Source organism: Chelon labrosus (assembly GCF_963514085.1).
Source record: "Chelon labrosus genome assembly, chromosome: 3".
Taxonomy (NCBI): domain Eukaryota; kingdom Metazoa; phylum Chordata; class Actinopteri; order Mugiliformes; family Mugilidae; genus Chelon; species Chelon labrosus.
Window position 1 is genome coordinate 6,546,779 of NC_140339.1, and position 16,043 is coordinate 6,562,821.

The 16,043-nt window shown below is 43.3% G+C and overlaps 1 protein-coding gene across 2 annotated transcripts; it reads left to right on the plus strand.

The window, feature by feature from the left end:
• The first annotated feature begins 532 nt into the window (after positions 1–532).
• Positions 533–14,791, plus strand: tdrd3 (tudor domain containing 3). 2 transcript variants are annotated; one of them, XM_084541595.1, is made up of 14 exons: positions 535–933; positions 2,137–2,221; positions 5,929–5,994; positions 6,495–6,655; positions 7,712–7,853; positions 8,037–8,108; positions 10,188–10,337; positions 10,765–10,917; positions 11,563–11,734; positions 12,346–12,471; positions 12,791–13,761; positions 13,882–14,007; positions 14,141–14,274; positions 14,567–14,791. In XM_084541595.1, the coding sequence occupies exons 1-13, from the start codon at positions 896–898 to the stop codon at positions 14,255–14,257; spliced, it is 2,379 nt and encodes a 792-aa protein (XP_084397721.1). In that variant the 5' UTR covers positions 535–895; the 3' UTR covers positions 14,258–14,274; positions 14,567–14,791. The 2 variants fall into 2 exon arrangements, with proteins under 2 accessions (XP_084397722.1, XP_084397721.1); XM_084541596.1 differs by lacking the exon at positions 14,567–14,791 and having other exon boundaries at positions 533–933; positions 14,104–14,243.
• The last annotated feature ends 1,252 nt before the right edge of the window (positions 14,792–16,043 follow it).

Sequence of the window (16,043 nt, forward strand, 5' to 3'; positions counted from 1 at the left end):
GCAATAGTCCAGTCTTTCCTGACCACGTCCATCACAGTCTGGTTTGGATCCGCCACCAGGCATGACAGGGACAGACTGGAGAGAACAGGGCTGCAGAGAAGATCATTGGTGCTGACCTTCCCTCCATCCAGGGCCTGTACCAGTCCAGGGTCAGGAAGGGCCAGTAAAATCTCCACAGACCCCTCACACCCTGGTCACAATCTGTTTAGACTCCTCCCCTCAGGCCGGCGTTACAGAGCACTGTACGCCAAAACCACCCGCCACAAGGACAGTTTCTTCCCCCGGGCTGTCGCTCTGATGAACTCTGAGCAGTCACAGAGTGTGAGACCATTCACATGAACAATAAACAATAACTCTGCACTATTGCATATAGTCACTGTACAAAACCCTGGTTTGGTGTATATATCTGCTCTTATTCTATATGTTAGGTGTACAGGTTGAGATTTATTTTATTTTATTTTAAAAATAAAATAATACATTAAATTCCCTGTATGTGCACATACTTGCCATTAAAGCTGATTCTGATTCTGGTTATTTACTTCTCCTTTCAGTGGTCATAATGTTATGCCTGATCGGTGTGTAGAGTTATTCAAAATGTGAAGGCTTTACATATGTCTATCCAGCGGAGGACAGTGATAAGCTCAGTGGCGTCAAAACTGCCACAAATATCCGTAGAAGAAGAAAAGCGCGTTTCGTTTTGACCCTCTTCGCAGCCCGTACTAGTACAGCGCGTCTCGGTCGGTGACGTATTTATCACAGGGTCGTTCACTACTCACATTAGCGAGCTTTGTTAGCCGGACAATATGTACTACAGAATCAGATAGTCGTCATTCAAGTGTGCTCACGCTAAACCTGTTTTGTGTATCTATTTCACAAACCTACAGTCTGGACTAAAATGACCGATTTGACAGATTCCCTGGTGAAAGAGGGCTGGTAGGTAGCATCACAGCTAATGTCAGACAGCTAGCTAACTTGCTGGGGTGTTAGATTGGTGTTTGGCTAGCATCACTAACCGTCATATCTTCTTAGTTATACTGTAGCACGAAGGTTTACAAAGTACACCCGGACGCCGTAGATTATGTTTCACACGGCGGCGCCATTGGGGGTTTTTGAAGCAGAACTAAAACTATCTAAGGGATAAATGACGCTAGCTAGCTAATACACACTTAGCATGTTATTATAACGCAGGCTGATGGGACGTTATGCGTTAGCACTAATAGCTGCACACGCACCGTATGTCAGGTGTACTCAACAGATTAGAAAGCTGGTTTTGAAAGCTTCCTAGCATTCACTTGCCAAAACATTAGGTACATTAGTGAAAAAGAATTCTTGTAATACAGTCCTGCACTAAATCCCTATTCATGACTGTTATAATGTTACGTTTATGCCAAGACAGCAGGTAATTCAACTGTATGATCATTTTAGAGGATGTAGATTGTGGTGCTGTTGAACTGGATTGAACACAAAATAGTTTCCTTTATTTAGCATTGCCCATTGGCTAAAATGTGGTTTGCAATAATATTACAAATATGTCAGTGCATTCAGTTCAATTGTAATACAATCCACATCCTAAAAAATCCCCACACAGTTGTCTCCACAGCTAATCAAAGTGCTGAATACCATAACCTCCATGGAGCGGTTAAGAATGACTGTTATATTGGAATGCATTTGTTTTCACTAATGTACCTAATGAACGGGCAAGTCAGTGTATAACGGAGCTCTTATCCATCTCCAGGACATACGGTACAAACATGTAGTCCTTCAAGCAGTGTTATTAATGGGGATGATCCCTTTCTGGAGTCTGGCTGGATGTCTCCCCAGGCTACTAATATCAAATCCAATTAGTAATGCAATGTGCATTTGCCATTATCTTTCGGCATTTAATGGCGCTCCTGCTCACAAATTAATCCAGCCACTTAGTCTGAGAGCTTGACTCAGCCTTAACTTTTAGTGAAACGAGTAATTTCAAAAATTCAATGTTTAAACTTTGTGTTCTCGTATGACAATCTGCTCTCTAGTTTTTATTTATTAATTTTTTCCCCCCCATTATTGTGCTCAGATGTGTTAGGCCAAATCTGCTTGCAACCTCTTCCAACTTCATCATCTGTTCCCTCCTGCTTGTTTTTCGTCTTACAGGTACCTCAGCGATGAAGGCATAGCAGAGCTGAAAGGATCAGCTGAGACAGTAACACACAGTGACATTATACGTATTGCGCTTGATGTGAGTGTTTTTAATTTTGTATATTTTTCAAATACTTTTTTCTAGCTGCAGTCTGTCTTGTATTTGTGTATCATAAAGCAGATACTATGTTCAGCAATGGATTTGCACTGTAAATATCCCGTTTAAGTTTTTATTTTGCCCCCTTGCTCTTTTAACATTCAGTCATGGCCGATCCGAGTCCAGATCCGATCTTAAATAGACGAGATTTCCTCCCATGGAGATCTTCCATGTATACACATACATTACGTGTGCACCATGCAACTGTATTAAGTCCAAGTAGTGAACAGAATGTAAAAACCTGCGTTCTCTACTGCTGAAATGGCCTTGTCCTCCCACGCCATAAACTCTGTAACCCTCTCTGTAATATTTTCCACCTTGACGCCGTCTCAAGGAAACTTTCTCTTCTATTAAACGCAGTATTCAGCGTTTTTTTATTGTTTCAGTGCTGCCTTTGCCTGAGTGTCAATCTCCTACTACCGCCTCGCGAAACTTCGACATTACTGCCTGACTGACTTTATTTTCCAGAGTAAACTTCTTCCACAAAGCAGACATGTAGCCATTAAAACAGAAGAGGAAGAACCTGTTATGATGCTACAAGGACGCTGTTGTGCTTTATGGCAGACCTAAAATAAATAACTACAAAAGATTAGGCTTGGCTGAAGGCGATCCGATCATTTTAAAAATGCCTGGATTGGCCCTGGTACCAATTTCCTGATAAACTGTTGGTCTTAGAAAACATGCTCATTGCTTTTTAGACGTGTACCGACACACACAGCCACCATACATACAGTGGCTTGCAAAAGTATTCATACCCCTTGAACGTTTCCACATTTTGTCACATCACGACCACAAACATGAATATATTTTATTGGAATTTTATGAGAAAGACTGATACAGAGTGGCACGCAATTGTGAAGTACAAAGAAAATTTTACATGATTAATTTTTTTTTTTACAAATAAAAAACTGAAAAGTGCGGTGTGCAAAAGTATTCCGCCCCCTTTTCTCTGAGTGCAACCAATTGCCTTCAGAAGTCACCTGATGATTGCTGAATGATCGAATGTTGACCTAATGACTAAATAGAGTCCACCTGTGTGTAATCTAATCTCAGTACAAACACAGCTGTTCTGTGACGCCCCAGAGGTTTGTTAAGAGAATATTGGGGAGCAAACAGCATCATGAAGTCCAAGGAACACACCAGTCAGGTCAGGGAGAAAGTTGCAGAGAAGTTTAAAGCAGGGTTAGGCTATAAAAGGTTTCCCAAGCTTTGAACATCTCACGGAGCACTGTTCAATCCATCATCCGGAAATGGATAGAGTATGGCACAACTGCAAACCTACCAAGACACAGCTGTCCACCTAAACTTACAGGCTGAACAAGGAGAGCATTGATCAGAGATGCAGCCAAGAGGCCCATGGTGACTCTGGACAAACTGCAGAGGTTCACAGCTCAGGTGGGGGAATCTGTCCACAGGACAACTATTGGTCGTGCACTGCACAAATCTGGCCCTTACGGAAGAGTGGCAAGAAGAAAGCCATTGTTAAAAGAAAACCACAAGAAGTGCCGTTTGATGTTTGCCAGAAGCTATGTGGGGGACACAGCAAACATCTGGAAGAAGGTGCTCTGGTCAGATGAGCCCAAAATTGAACTTTTTGGCCTAAATGCAAAACGTTATGTGTGCCGGAAAACTAACACTGCACATCACTCTGAACACACCATCCCCCCGTCAAACATGGTGGTGGCAGCATCATGTTCTGGGGCTGCTTCTCTTCGGCAGGGACAGGGAAGATGGAGTTAATGGGAAGATGGATGGAGCCAAATACAAAGCAATCTTGGAAGAAAACCTGTTGGAGTCTGCAAAAGACTTGAGAGTGGGGCGGAGGTTCACCTTTCAGGAGGATCAACGACCCTGAACATAAAGCCAGGGCAACAATGGAATGGTTTAAAACAAAACATATTCATGTGTTGGAATGGCCCAGTCAAAGTCCAGACCTAAGTCCAATCGAGAATCTGTAGCAAAATCTGAAAACAGCCGTTCACAAACACTCTCCATCTAATCTGACTGAGCTGACTGAGGTGTTTTGCAAAGAAGAATGGGCAAAATTTGCAGTCTCTAGATGTGCAAGGCTGGTAGAGACATACCTCAAAAGACTTGCAGCTGTAATTGCAGCAAAAGGCGGTTCCACAAAGTATTGGCTCGGGGGGGCTGAATACTTTTGCACACCGCACTTTTCAGTTTTTTATTTGTAAGCCACTGTACTAAACATACTGAATGTACACACAGCACATTTTAAACTTGACTTTCAGTGTGGTTGATGTAAACGGTTTCTAATGTAACATTCCTGCACCAAATCTTAACGTCATGACGGTTATAACGTTCAGGCTTCCTCCCACCGTCCAAAGACATGCTCGTTAGGTTCATTGGTGATTCTAAATTGGCCGTAGGTGTGAGTGTGAATGGTTGTCTATCTCTCTGTGTTAGCCCTGCGATAGACTGGAGACCTGTCCAGGGTGTATCTCCCCCCCCCCCCAACCCTTCACAGGACAAGCGGTCTCCATTATTTTCAACAAATGCTGAATACTATAACCTTTAGGAATCTTAAGATTTAGGTGTAGCCAATGAAATGGCAAGTGAATCTACTGTATGTCCCAGTGGAAGTAGACTTCTGTGAAAATGATGTTAGCCGGTTCCTAATTAGTATCGATGTGTAACTCATTACCGGCAACGGCTATATCCATCATCCCACCTCTAAAGATTATCTTGCACACCATCCCCTTCTCCTCTTTGATCAACCAGTCCCATCCACTTTACCGCCTGCCGTCTGAAATCATATCTGAACTGAACGTAAGGCCAGAAGTCCAATAGCATGGAGTGATAACATATTGCAGTCATTATCAGTTGCTAATGATGATAATAATTGTGTGCATTAAAATAAATCGAATACAAAAAAAGGTGGATTCAGTGAGGTGGATAAGTGACAAAATAATAGAAACAGAAAAAAAAGAACCATTAACAGTCTTGTATAGTACTGGACAAAAGGACAAAGAAACTGCCGCCTGACTTGCACCAGCAGACAAGTCCTGAAAATGTACTATTGTAGCTGCATTTACTGCAGAAGACTTGACCTTTAAGGTCGGGCCTGGAGTGCTGCCAGAAGAGCTCAGACTGCACTTGGACTTAGAACTGTACCCCTGCTTTAACCAGCACGTGGTTAGTTTGGGGTAGATCTTTTAAGGCCTTAAATTTTACAAATGCTACTAAACTGTTTTATGCAGCTATAACCATATATCCTGCATAACTGAATTATATTATGTAAAGAGTTAGTTACTCTTTGTTTTAGTTTTACTGGTGAAATAAAGACCTGTGTTTAGAGATATTGTCCGCTGTTGTAAAGAAAGATTCTAAGTGGAGATAGGTGGCAGACATATGTGGCATTGGGACAGTAGATCTTTATGTATGTTACAAGAAGGAAATATAAATCCCTGTAAGATTGTTCCAAAAATGTGTAACTGTGTTAAATTGTAATTATTGTCATATGTTGCACCATATAATTTACACTGTAGGAGTATGTGGGTACTGCAACTACTGCGAATTTTCCTAAAAGTGCACACACAGCCATGATTACTTGTCTGTTATTTTTATTTCATTTTATTATGACTGAAATTTGTTATTTCTCAATTCTAACTGAGCATCGTTATCCTTTGCAGAGTGATCTTCGGCCTATCGGGAGAAAATTTCTGCCGTCTGATATCAATAGTGGCAGAACTGAGAAGGTGAGTGGTACATAAATTCCTTAAACTGCCATTTCAATGCTACTGTTATGGAAATGATGCACGAGAATTCACTGTTTCATTCAGAGCAGTCAGTCAGTTCAGTGGAGACTTAATGCCTGACATGCAGTTCTCAAGGGTGCCACTAGATGGCCCCAACGCACTGACAAATGAGGATCAGGATCAGGATCAAAAAAAAAAATCTAATATTAAAACATGTAATTTTCACTGCGCTCACTTCATGTTCCCTTGAGGCTCAGAGTGCGATGCTGGCAATATATTACAGTATATTACATTAAAGTTACTGTTCAATACATTATATGTAAAATGCATTCGGAATATAGTGTTATTCTAATACTAGTATCATCCTTTTATTATGCCTTAAAACGAATTTTGTGCAGTCCTTAATTCCTAGAATTTATATCCTGGTATTGTTGCAGTCCTCCCCTGCATTGTGCTAAATTGCCCACAAATTTTTGTTGTTGTCTTTTGCACACGGCCAGTTGGAGGGTCCGTGTGTTCTCCAGGTGCAGAAGGTGAGAAACATCTCGGCTCCTAAAGACCATGAAGAGTCCCAGGGCGCGCCGCGAATGCTGCGCCTACAGATGACAGATGGTCATACCAGCTGCGTTGGATTGGAGTTTAAACATCTGTCTAAGATCAGGTACGTACGAGTTTTTGTTGCATTTTGGAATATATTGCTGTTAAAATTGAATGGGAGTTTAAATCTTGTTTAAAAAATAGTAAAAATGTTATCAGTATATTTACATATATGCAAAACAGGGTAAATTTAGCCACTTTCATCATATATTCAAAGTGTATGTACAAGATTCTGCACACACCCTCCTCCTTCACCTCCCTGTCAACACTCTCACCCCGCCACATGTCAGATTTTTCCCCTTTATCTGCAATTTCCACGTGGTGGCAGCTGATCTAACAATCCCCGGCCTTAATTACGTCTCCATCCGAGCAACAGTGGCCTTGGCGACTGCTGCCATGGTGACTAGCCAGTCTGTACAGGTGGAGTGGCCAGAATGTGGGCCTTGACTTCCTGATGGGAAGAGAGGAGAGAACAGAACAAATCCCCTCTTTATGTGCGGCGCACACACACACACGGGCTACCAACAGCAGTGGTTAGTGTTTCTTATGAAAGTGTGCGTGCGTGAAGCTGTAAGTGAGTGGCAAAGAAGGATGACATGGATTATAGGAGTGTTTAGTGTGCGAAAAGTGGTGCAATATAGTGAGAGGACAATTAAGAATTAAATAGCAACACTGAGGCTGGCCAGTGTGTGTGTGATTGAATCGAGGTGTCTCATTTCTGCATTTGCTGCTATCATGAGAACGCCATCTATCCCAGAGGTTTGGAGAGAAATCCCTAATTGTTGCTTTGGCATCCGGCATCAGTAGCTGGAAATCCCTCTAAGTCCCTGTGCTTTCCTAATGAGAGAGGCAGAGGCCTTATCAGGCCTGATGAGATAGAGGGGCTTTTAATTTACCATGAGGATGGGTGAGCAGCTGGGATTATTAATAGTCTCTCCAAGCCTTGCCACCCATCCTCTGGCACGGCTCCATGTCATTTATAAAGTGGTATGGGTAAGGCAGCAGGGTGTGGGACTTGCTATACGCGGTTTTAATCTATTATCTATGAATTTGTTTAACAATAAATATATGAAGCATAATTTCTTGCACACATTTATAATTTTTTTGTTTTGTTTTTCAGTCTAAACACTCCCCCCGGAACAAAAGTGAAGCTTCTCGGTACGGTGCAGGTTAAAAATGGGTTTTTGATTCTCGATGACTCAAAGATCTCCGTCCTCGGAGGCGAGGTGGATCACATGGTGGAGAGATGGGAACTACAGAGGGTGAGGGTCGACATCTTAATGATGGCTCAGCAGCTTTGCCTTGGGAAAAAAAAATAAAAAATCATATTTTAGTAATCGTTTTAGAAATCACAGGCCCACACGCCGGCCTCCGTTAGTCTTTCTCGGATTGAATTTGCCTCACATTTTTAAGCGTGGGTTCCTTTTTTATCCTTCATTCTGCAGAGTCTGGCCAAACACAGCAGGAGTAACATTGGAGCAGAAGGTGGACCCCCTCCCTTTGTTCCATTTGGTCAGGTGAGGAAAAATGTTAATTGTGGAATAGTGGGATTTTCTAATCTCATATGGTAATAAAGTGACGTGACACACGGGAAGAAAACAACAGATTGGTAAGAAGAATAGAAAAATAAGAACTTTAATAAGAAAATGTATGTTTGAAATGAGATTTCAGTAGGGATTTAAAAGGAAGTCGGGTACCGCTGAATAACAATAACCTCATAAATGAATGCAAGGGGCCAAACCCAGGTCTGGCTCAGAGAGTGTCCCTCTCTTGGCAGTGTTCTCTCTGATCTTTTCTGAACTACCGTGTCTTCATGAATCTTTAAAATGCGTGACCGATTTTTAATTCTGCTTTGTAGTCGGACCACACAAACGGCAAACCGCTCAGTGGCGGCCTCCCCCCCTCCCCCGACAGCGTGTCGCGTAAATGTTGCATTTGTTTTAAAATTGCATGGCAGGTGAGAAGAGATTAAATGTGTGTGGAGCACCAGCGACGATTAAGATGCTCCAGATATCCCCATCACCTGTCAAACAGTCGGTTTCGTATATATGCACATCATTAGATTTGCAACTTAGCTGAATTCACAACACATTTTTCTGCGTTTTGTCGTCACAGAAAATGAAACAGTGGATTTTAACATGTAGTAATCACTGAGTCTTGAGTCAATACTCCCTCGGCAAGGCTTCAGAGCGGGATGCATCCGGATCAGCCGGATATTCACTGACTCTTCACTTCCAGATTTGCTCAAGCCTTTTGTGTAAAGTTGGACGAGGAGCATTTGGGAATTATCCCTCAACAGCCTCTAGATTTTCAGTGTTGGTGTATTTCTAATACTAGGTCACACCGGGACTCGGTGTTGAATTAGTCTGTTCGGGTTGTTGCAAATCTGTGCCTGCATTTTCCTTGGCCCTGGGGTCCGTCAGTCAGTTCTACTTCTCCCAGTTTCTGCTGCTCAGGAGCATCCTCGCAGCGTGGACGGCTAAGACTATGCTTCACAGCAGAAATGGTGCGAGTGCGGTGGACGTTTAGTTTACCCTTAATAATTGCATCTCATCGTATAACATGACACCAGTGTTAGGTATAATTAAGAGCAAAAAGTATCGTGCATTCAAGTTTTAGTTTTGCAACATTTGCAAGAACTGTAGTATAAACTAATTTAATGAAATGTATGGGTTTGGTTTTTATCTGTGTGCCCTCCCCAGAATCACTTTCCTCCTGTGTCAGAGGCTTGGCTACTCTGCACACACTAATTTAGCTTTGGGAACCACCATGAGGTCTGTGAATTATCCCCAATAAAGGGGACATTTCTTTGAACCAGGCATTGCTGTTTATATTTCAAAATTTTCCCTCCTAATGAGGTGGAGTAGTGGCGGAGGTCTTGCATCCCAGGCTTGCATCTGTATAGCAATGTTTTCTCTCGCACTAATTATAATATCCTTGATGTACAGACATCTGAATAGCAAATACATCTGGTGTGTCATTGCTTCGGCGCAGCACTCCCGCTGTCGTTCCTCGTCGGTTTAAGTTTTGCAACAAGATGAAACTGAGCCCGCTCAAAAACAAAGCTCGCTGCTCCCGTCAGAGGCCAACTTCTCTGACAGGATCGACGCTTGGCTCACGGAGAAGCCGCGGGAAGTCTTGAGTTTCTATCCCTTTCTTAGCGGGTCACCGTTGGTGTTTTTGAAAGTTAATACAGTTTACAGTTGAGCTTCAAAACATTTCCAATGAGCTGGGAAGCAGGTTTAGGATTTTAGTTTGTCCAGACGTTTACCGCAAGGAAACATTGGTTCCTACCACCTAATTACTCATGGGTCTGCAGGATAGGACAGGATTATCTTTTCCAATAGAGACTGCTTCGTTTCACTCTGAAACATGGGTAGGAAATGTATAAGAAGTTACCTTGGCAACTAGAGCCTGGAAGAAGCACTAGCGACCAATTGTTGGCTACAAAGCGTTGGCCGATGAATGAAACACTTTAAAATGTGGACAGGGCTTTAGAGTGCTATCACTACTCCTGTGGAAATTGTCCAGTGCACTGATTTTTTATTTTTTTTGCATACTTGTCTGAGAAGGATCTGTTCTTCCTCTCTCTGTAGAAGTGCGCAAGGAAGGATGAAGTGGACAGCAGAGACCTAGACCAGAGGAAGACCCTTCAGATACACGCTGTGGCCAAAAGTGCTGATGAGAATGACGAGTTTGAAAAGCAGCGGACGGCTGCGATTGCGGAGATCGCCAAGACTAAAGAAGTATGTGTCACATGCGTGTGTCTTAACCACAGTGTATTTAATTATTTTACTGAGGATTTGCAACATATTGTGTTTTTCCTTGGTGTTTTGTTAAATACATTTAACTATATTGTATTTGAGTTGTAATAATATCCTTAGTTATCCCGTGGTTTCACACCCCTTCTCTTTTTTGCCACGCTGACAAATTTGGTTGTTTCTCTAATCAATTGCAATTTTCACACAGGCCACTTAATTTGGTCTGCAGTTAAAAATACACGCTCCTTATCGGCTTTCACCTTAACCTTAATTGCCTTTGGCGTTTGAGTAACTCTTCAAATTAAAAGCCACAATTACATTGTCAACTACAGAGTTCTCATGTTATTGGTCCAACCCTGCTGCTGTATTGATCCTAATGTTTTGTTTTTTTCCTTTCTTTCCTCTTCGTCAGGGCCCACGCACATTTGGCGGCGGAGGAAACGCCGGCAGTAATTTAGCCAACGCCGCTTCATCCTACCGGAGCCGAGACTCGTACCAGCAGAGGAAACGGGAAGACAGGGTCGAAAGACCAGACAGCAGACAAGATGGAAACTACAGAGAGCTGGTGAGAAGACAAACACGACCCAAACCCATGAAAGGAAGAAAGAAAAAAAATAATGAAATAATGGCTTCACCACATTACCAAAGCCTTCATTCACTGTAACAAAGCAATTTCAAGGTTGGAACCTGTTCTGTGGTTCTTCTGTGGTTTCTTTGGCCTGGATTAGAGTCTTATTTCATGGTTGAGAGACTGGGTTAGGCATCGATTATGATATTGTAGAAATGTAAATCAATTGGCAGCCCGGTCAGGTTTTTTCCAATCAAGTGGCAGTCCATTTGTCTTTCTTTGTGCCGTGCGTTGCCGGTTTCCAGGCTGAAATAATTCAGCTGTGGTCGAACACATAAATAGGATGGAATAGGATGGAATTGGGTTTGGCGGAGGAATGTGTTAATAAAGGGGCTGGACACTTAAATGCACACTAATCCAAGGTTAAACACGACTTGGAATAAGGGCGGGGGACGTCGTCTACTCTGTCCAATCCACTGTTCTCTGTCTTCAAACTGAACTGTAACTAAGAAGTCTTTATTATAATATTATTATAACCCTTATAGGACTGTCATTTCCCTTTCTCCTTGTAAATTCTGTAGCTTCTCCACACTGTATATATTCATACCTTTTGTTCTTTCTTTCATTATGCTCGGTCGGTAGGTGGATGAACGTGCTCTGAGAGACATCATGGAGATGGGCTTTAACAGGGAGGCTGCTCGACAGGCCTTGATGGATAATAACAACAACCTTGAAGTGGCACTAAACAGCCTACTGACTGGATCCTCTGGTAGCAGACCCGCGGTTCCTGAATATAACAAGCCGCAACCCAGAGGTTCGTACACAAACGCACACACACCCACACGCGACACTTCTCGTGTAAGCAGAATAAGTGCGAGCTTGGCTGAGTCGATGTGGAGGTCCTTTAAAGGCGTTGAAAACCACAAACGGCCAAGTTAAAAGGTCCACAGTGGCAGCTGGCTTGTTTTAGTCCTTTTTCAAAACCCTGCATGCACACTTTACTGCTTATGACTCTCCCAAGCACAACGTAAGATTTCAGATGGATATTCCACTTTACCCACAGTCACTGTTCTGTATTTGTTTCGGTGCTGAAAATAATCTCTCAGCAACTTAAGACTTGTCGAGTCACACTGGTACGACAACTATGAACAAGAGAGAGAGGGGAAAAAAAAGTCAGGGACTGTTCCTCGAGGTCTTATTGCTGCTTTATACCTGTTTATTCTGAGTCAGCTCAGATGATTGCTCACATTTGTCAAAAGTAAAATATGTAGTTCTCTTGGGTTCTGGTTCATGGCGAACACAAGCCAAGACACATAAGGCCACGTATTTAAGATGCAGACGCCCAAGGCTGTGAGATGTACACATTGATCAAACTGTTCTTAACTTTGTCTGTATAATCTTGTTTTGTTATTTTTTGTCGCTCAGGCAGAGGAAAGGGAAGAGGCAGGTCCAGAAATCAAGACGAGGAGGAGGGAGCAGGGGGAAGGCCATCTGGACCGAGCACTCTGTTTGACTTTCTGGAATCCAAGATGGGAGTTTTTTCCATTGATGGTGGGTGAACTGGTCTCCAATTCTTTCTGAGAAGTTAAAAAGGTTTTAAATATGCTTGTGTTCCCTTCTCAAGCCATTTATTTGGTGAGAATGTACAAATTGATAACGGTGCTTCAGCATGAGCAAAGTCGTGATTAGATTTAGGCAGATGGATGTCATGAGCTGAAGGGAATTGTGTCATTTTCTCTAAATGCCTTAACTCAGCACTGAAGTGGAAGACAGATGCGGCACTTCCTCCTTTTTTTTTTTCTTGTCCCATTATTGTTTTGCCATAATTGAAAATTACACTCATCTGTTTTATTTCGGTTTGTTTTCCCAGAGCCAAAAAGCCAGGCACCGCAGAGACATCACGAGAACAGAGCAAATTTCTCCCACTCAGACTATTTCACCAAAGACGCATCTCATTCCAAGTTCTCCTCGCATAATGATCATAGGCAGCAAAGGAATGACAGGCCGCCTCGCTTCAACAAGGACACAGATTTCCCCAAACCTGGCCAGGAGCCTCTCTCTAACTCTACAACCTCCCAAACGCCAGCGCAAGCCCAACAGTGGAAGGGCCAGGAGAGGTGGTCGCGAGGAACGTCGGACAGGTCGCAGAACGACAGGAGAGACGCGCGAGATGAGCAGGCTTTTCCTTCGCCTTTCGCGGCCACTTTCACGCATTCAAAAGAACCTCAGCAGCTGATGGAGTTCACCGGATCTTACCACCAGCGACCCAGAAACGGAGATGCCGGCGGGAACGCATCTGGGCCGCCTCAGAGGAGAGGGGTAAAAGATGGTGTGCCCGCATCCAAAGTGGGTAATTCTGCAGGAAGTGAAGTGGACGGAAGGGGAAGTAATAAACGCACAGAAAGAAATGAAGAACCCAACAATGCCAGGAGGAAGGGGAAGACTGACCGGCCGAACTCCGGTCACTTTGATCGACAAAGGGACGGCGAGCAACCGAACTTCAAATCGAAGGGAGGGAGCTCGGAGACTTCCCAAGAAGCGGGGCTGTCGCAGGGTTCCCGGATAACGGCGGGGGATCCTTCTCATTTCCAGAACGGAGATATGGTGGAACACAAAAGAACTGGGCCTATCAAGCCAAATTCGTCTTGTCCGCCCAACAGGGAGCAGCCCCCCAGGGAGCAGCCCCCCAGGAGAAACGCCCCGAATAACCCGGGGCCTAAAAGAAGACCGGGGCAAGGCAGAGGTCAAGGCCCGCGAGGAGGATCAGAGAAGAGTCACAGCGGAGAACACGGTTGGAAACCTGGAGACCAGTGCCTTGCGCTGTACTGGGAAGACGGCAAGGTATGTCAGTCTGAGGACTAGTAATATAGCAGCAGGTAGCAGTCTTAGATCTGTAAGTAAATATTGGTATTAAAATAATGAGATTTCTTCTTGTTTCTCTCTGGTCGTGTGTGCGTGAAGTTTTACCATGCCAGAATAGATGCTGTGCATCCATCAGGCTCCACGGCTGTGGTTGTATTTAGTGATTATGGAAACTGTGAGGAAGTCCTCCTGCATAACATCAAACCAGTGTCCGCTGATTTGTTGGTAAGGAGAAAGAAAGCAATCATTCATTACAACTTATTAAACTGCATTCAAGTGGTTTGGCGATATATGAATGACATTTGTTCTGATTACTCACAGTAAACACATCACAAAACTATCAAATACACGTTGGCAGGAGGAAGATGATGGTTACTATGACAGTTCATTAGAGTTTCGCCGTGGGGGAGATGGGCAACCTAGACGCACGAGACCAACGCAGCAGTACTACCAGCCACCCAGGGCGCGAGATTGATGCGTCTGCGTTTACAGGTAAGCAGACGTGAAATCACCTGTAATGACACATCTAACATTTGTGAGATGTATATGGAGTGTTTTATACACTTCTCATATTTCTCTTTTATTGTGATGAGAGTATTGAGCTAGATACGTGTAGAAACATGTTTCTGTCCCTTGTCTCTTGAATAACAGAAATGATTGCCAGCCACCGCTAAAAAACAACTTTCAACTTTCACTTCGTCTGCCGGCGCAATGCATTGTGTAATATTCAGAAACTGGTCATTATTTAATTGTTAATTTGCCTTTTTTTTTCTCCATCCCGCAGTGTGCTTGTCCATGATCCCTCCACTTTCTGCAACAATCCAGAGTGCTTCCTGAAGTGTCCTCCTCGCCGGGACGTACAGAACTAATTCAAAGGGCTTACGCCTCATGCAAAAATGCAAGAAAAACTGACATGAGCTCTTGTTTATTTTGTCAAGGACATATCGACTGTATATGTTGTGAAGATTTGTTAAATGAATGCTTAAAAATAAACATAACACTGTTAGTATGTAGGAGATGTGTATTGTTTTCAATTTAACGCCGGCCAGAAAAAGAAACCTCTCAGGGCTCTTTGGTTTCATTTGTGAGTAAAGGTTTTCTGCATCTTTTTAACTGATGACGTGGTGACCCGATCGAGCTGTCTGATATCATGTCTTACTTTGGGACTCCTGTTCTGGACATGCGTAAGCACCACAAGTCCATAGCAAGCAGCTCTAGCTCATTTGTTGTGCTCTTTGAAGCAAATCCAGAGGGTAAGACAATCTCTTCCCCCTGTAACAGAGATGGTTACACTGCGGAGATATCATTTTGCACATTACAAAGGGGACTGTACCTAGCTCTTCAAGCACTGCGCACTCCCTGCTCTCCTAGCCGTTTACGGACCTGCGCGAGAGGGAAGTTTTACACATGGAAGAAATGATCTCCGCCTCGGCTCCGGTTTCGCTCTTGCAACGGTGGGAGACGAATGGACAATGCACCCGGGGTTCAGCGGAGAGGTCGCCCGTGTTATTCTGTGTCACCAGTCCGAAGGGTTTTCATTATTTTCCAACTGAGGCGCCAAGCGAGCATAGATGAATAATTAACGGCGGGTAATATGGAAACCTATCCGCCAGGGAGGAACTGAAAGTGAAGCTGTCGAACGTGTTCTGGGGGACGATGGCGATGTCCGGATAATAATAGGATTGATTTTCAATCAGATAAACAGTGATATTTTGGTAGCCCATTTCATACTGAATGTAATTTTTCTCTCGGCCCCTGCCGGCAAAACATTTTAGGCCTTTGCTTGAACTTATTGTGAGTTATTAAAACTCGATAAATATGCAGCTTTTATGTGTGCAAATCTTGACGCTGTGGATTACAGGGTCAGCTTTCTGTCAGTGTTATTACTTGAAAAGGGTAAGCTGATAAAAATCCTTTTTAGCAGCTATACGTAGGAAATAAACAGACACAAATCATGTTTTAGCTTTAATCGCTAAAGACGCCGTTTTAATCGGTTTCTGTTGACAACCCATTCAGAACGGTTATGGAGTTGATTCTTGGCATCATATTTGACACTTAACGTGTGCGTTCATATTGGTATTGTTTTATTGTGTTACCTGGGAGTTATAAGTGAAACCAGAGAAAGTGAAAGACTGCGAAAGAGTGGCAAGACTAGCTGGATGACATCCTGTTTGTCTTGTTTATGCAACTACACAGTTGGTGCAGTGCTGCCGGTGCTGTGATCAGAGGGAAATCTGAAGCTTCAAAAGGCCTCTGAGACA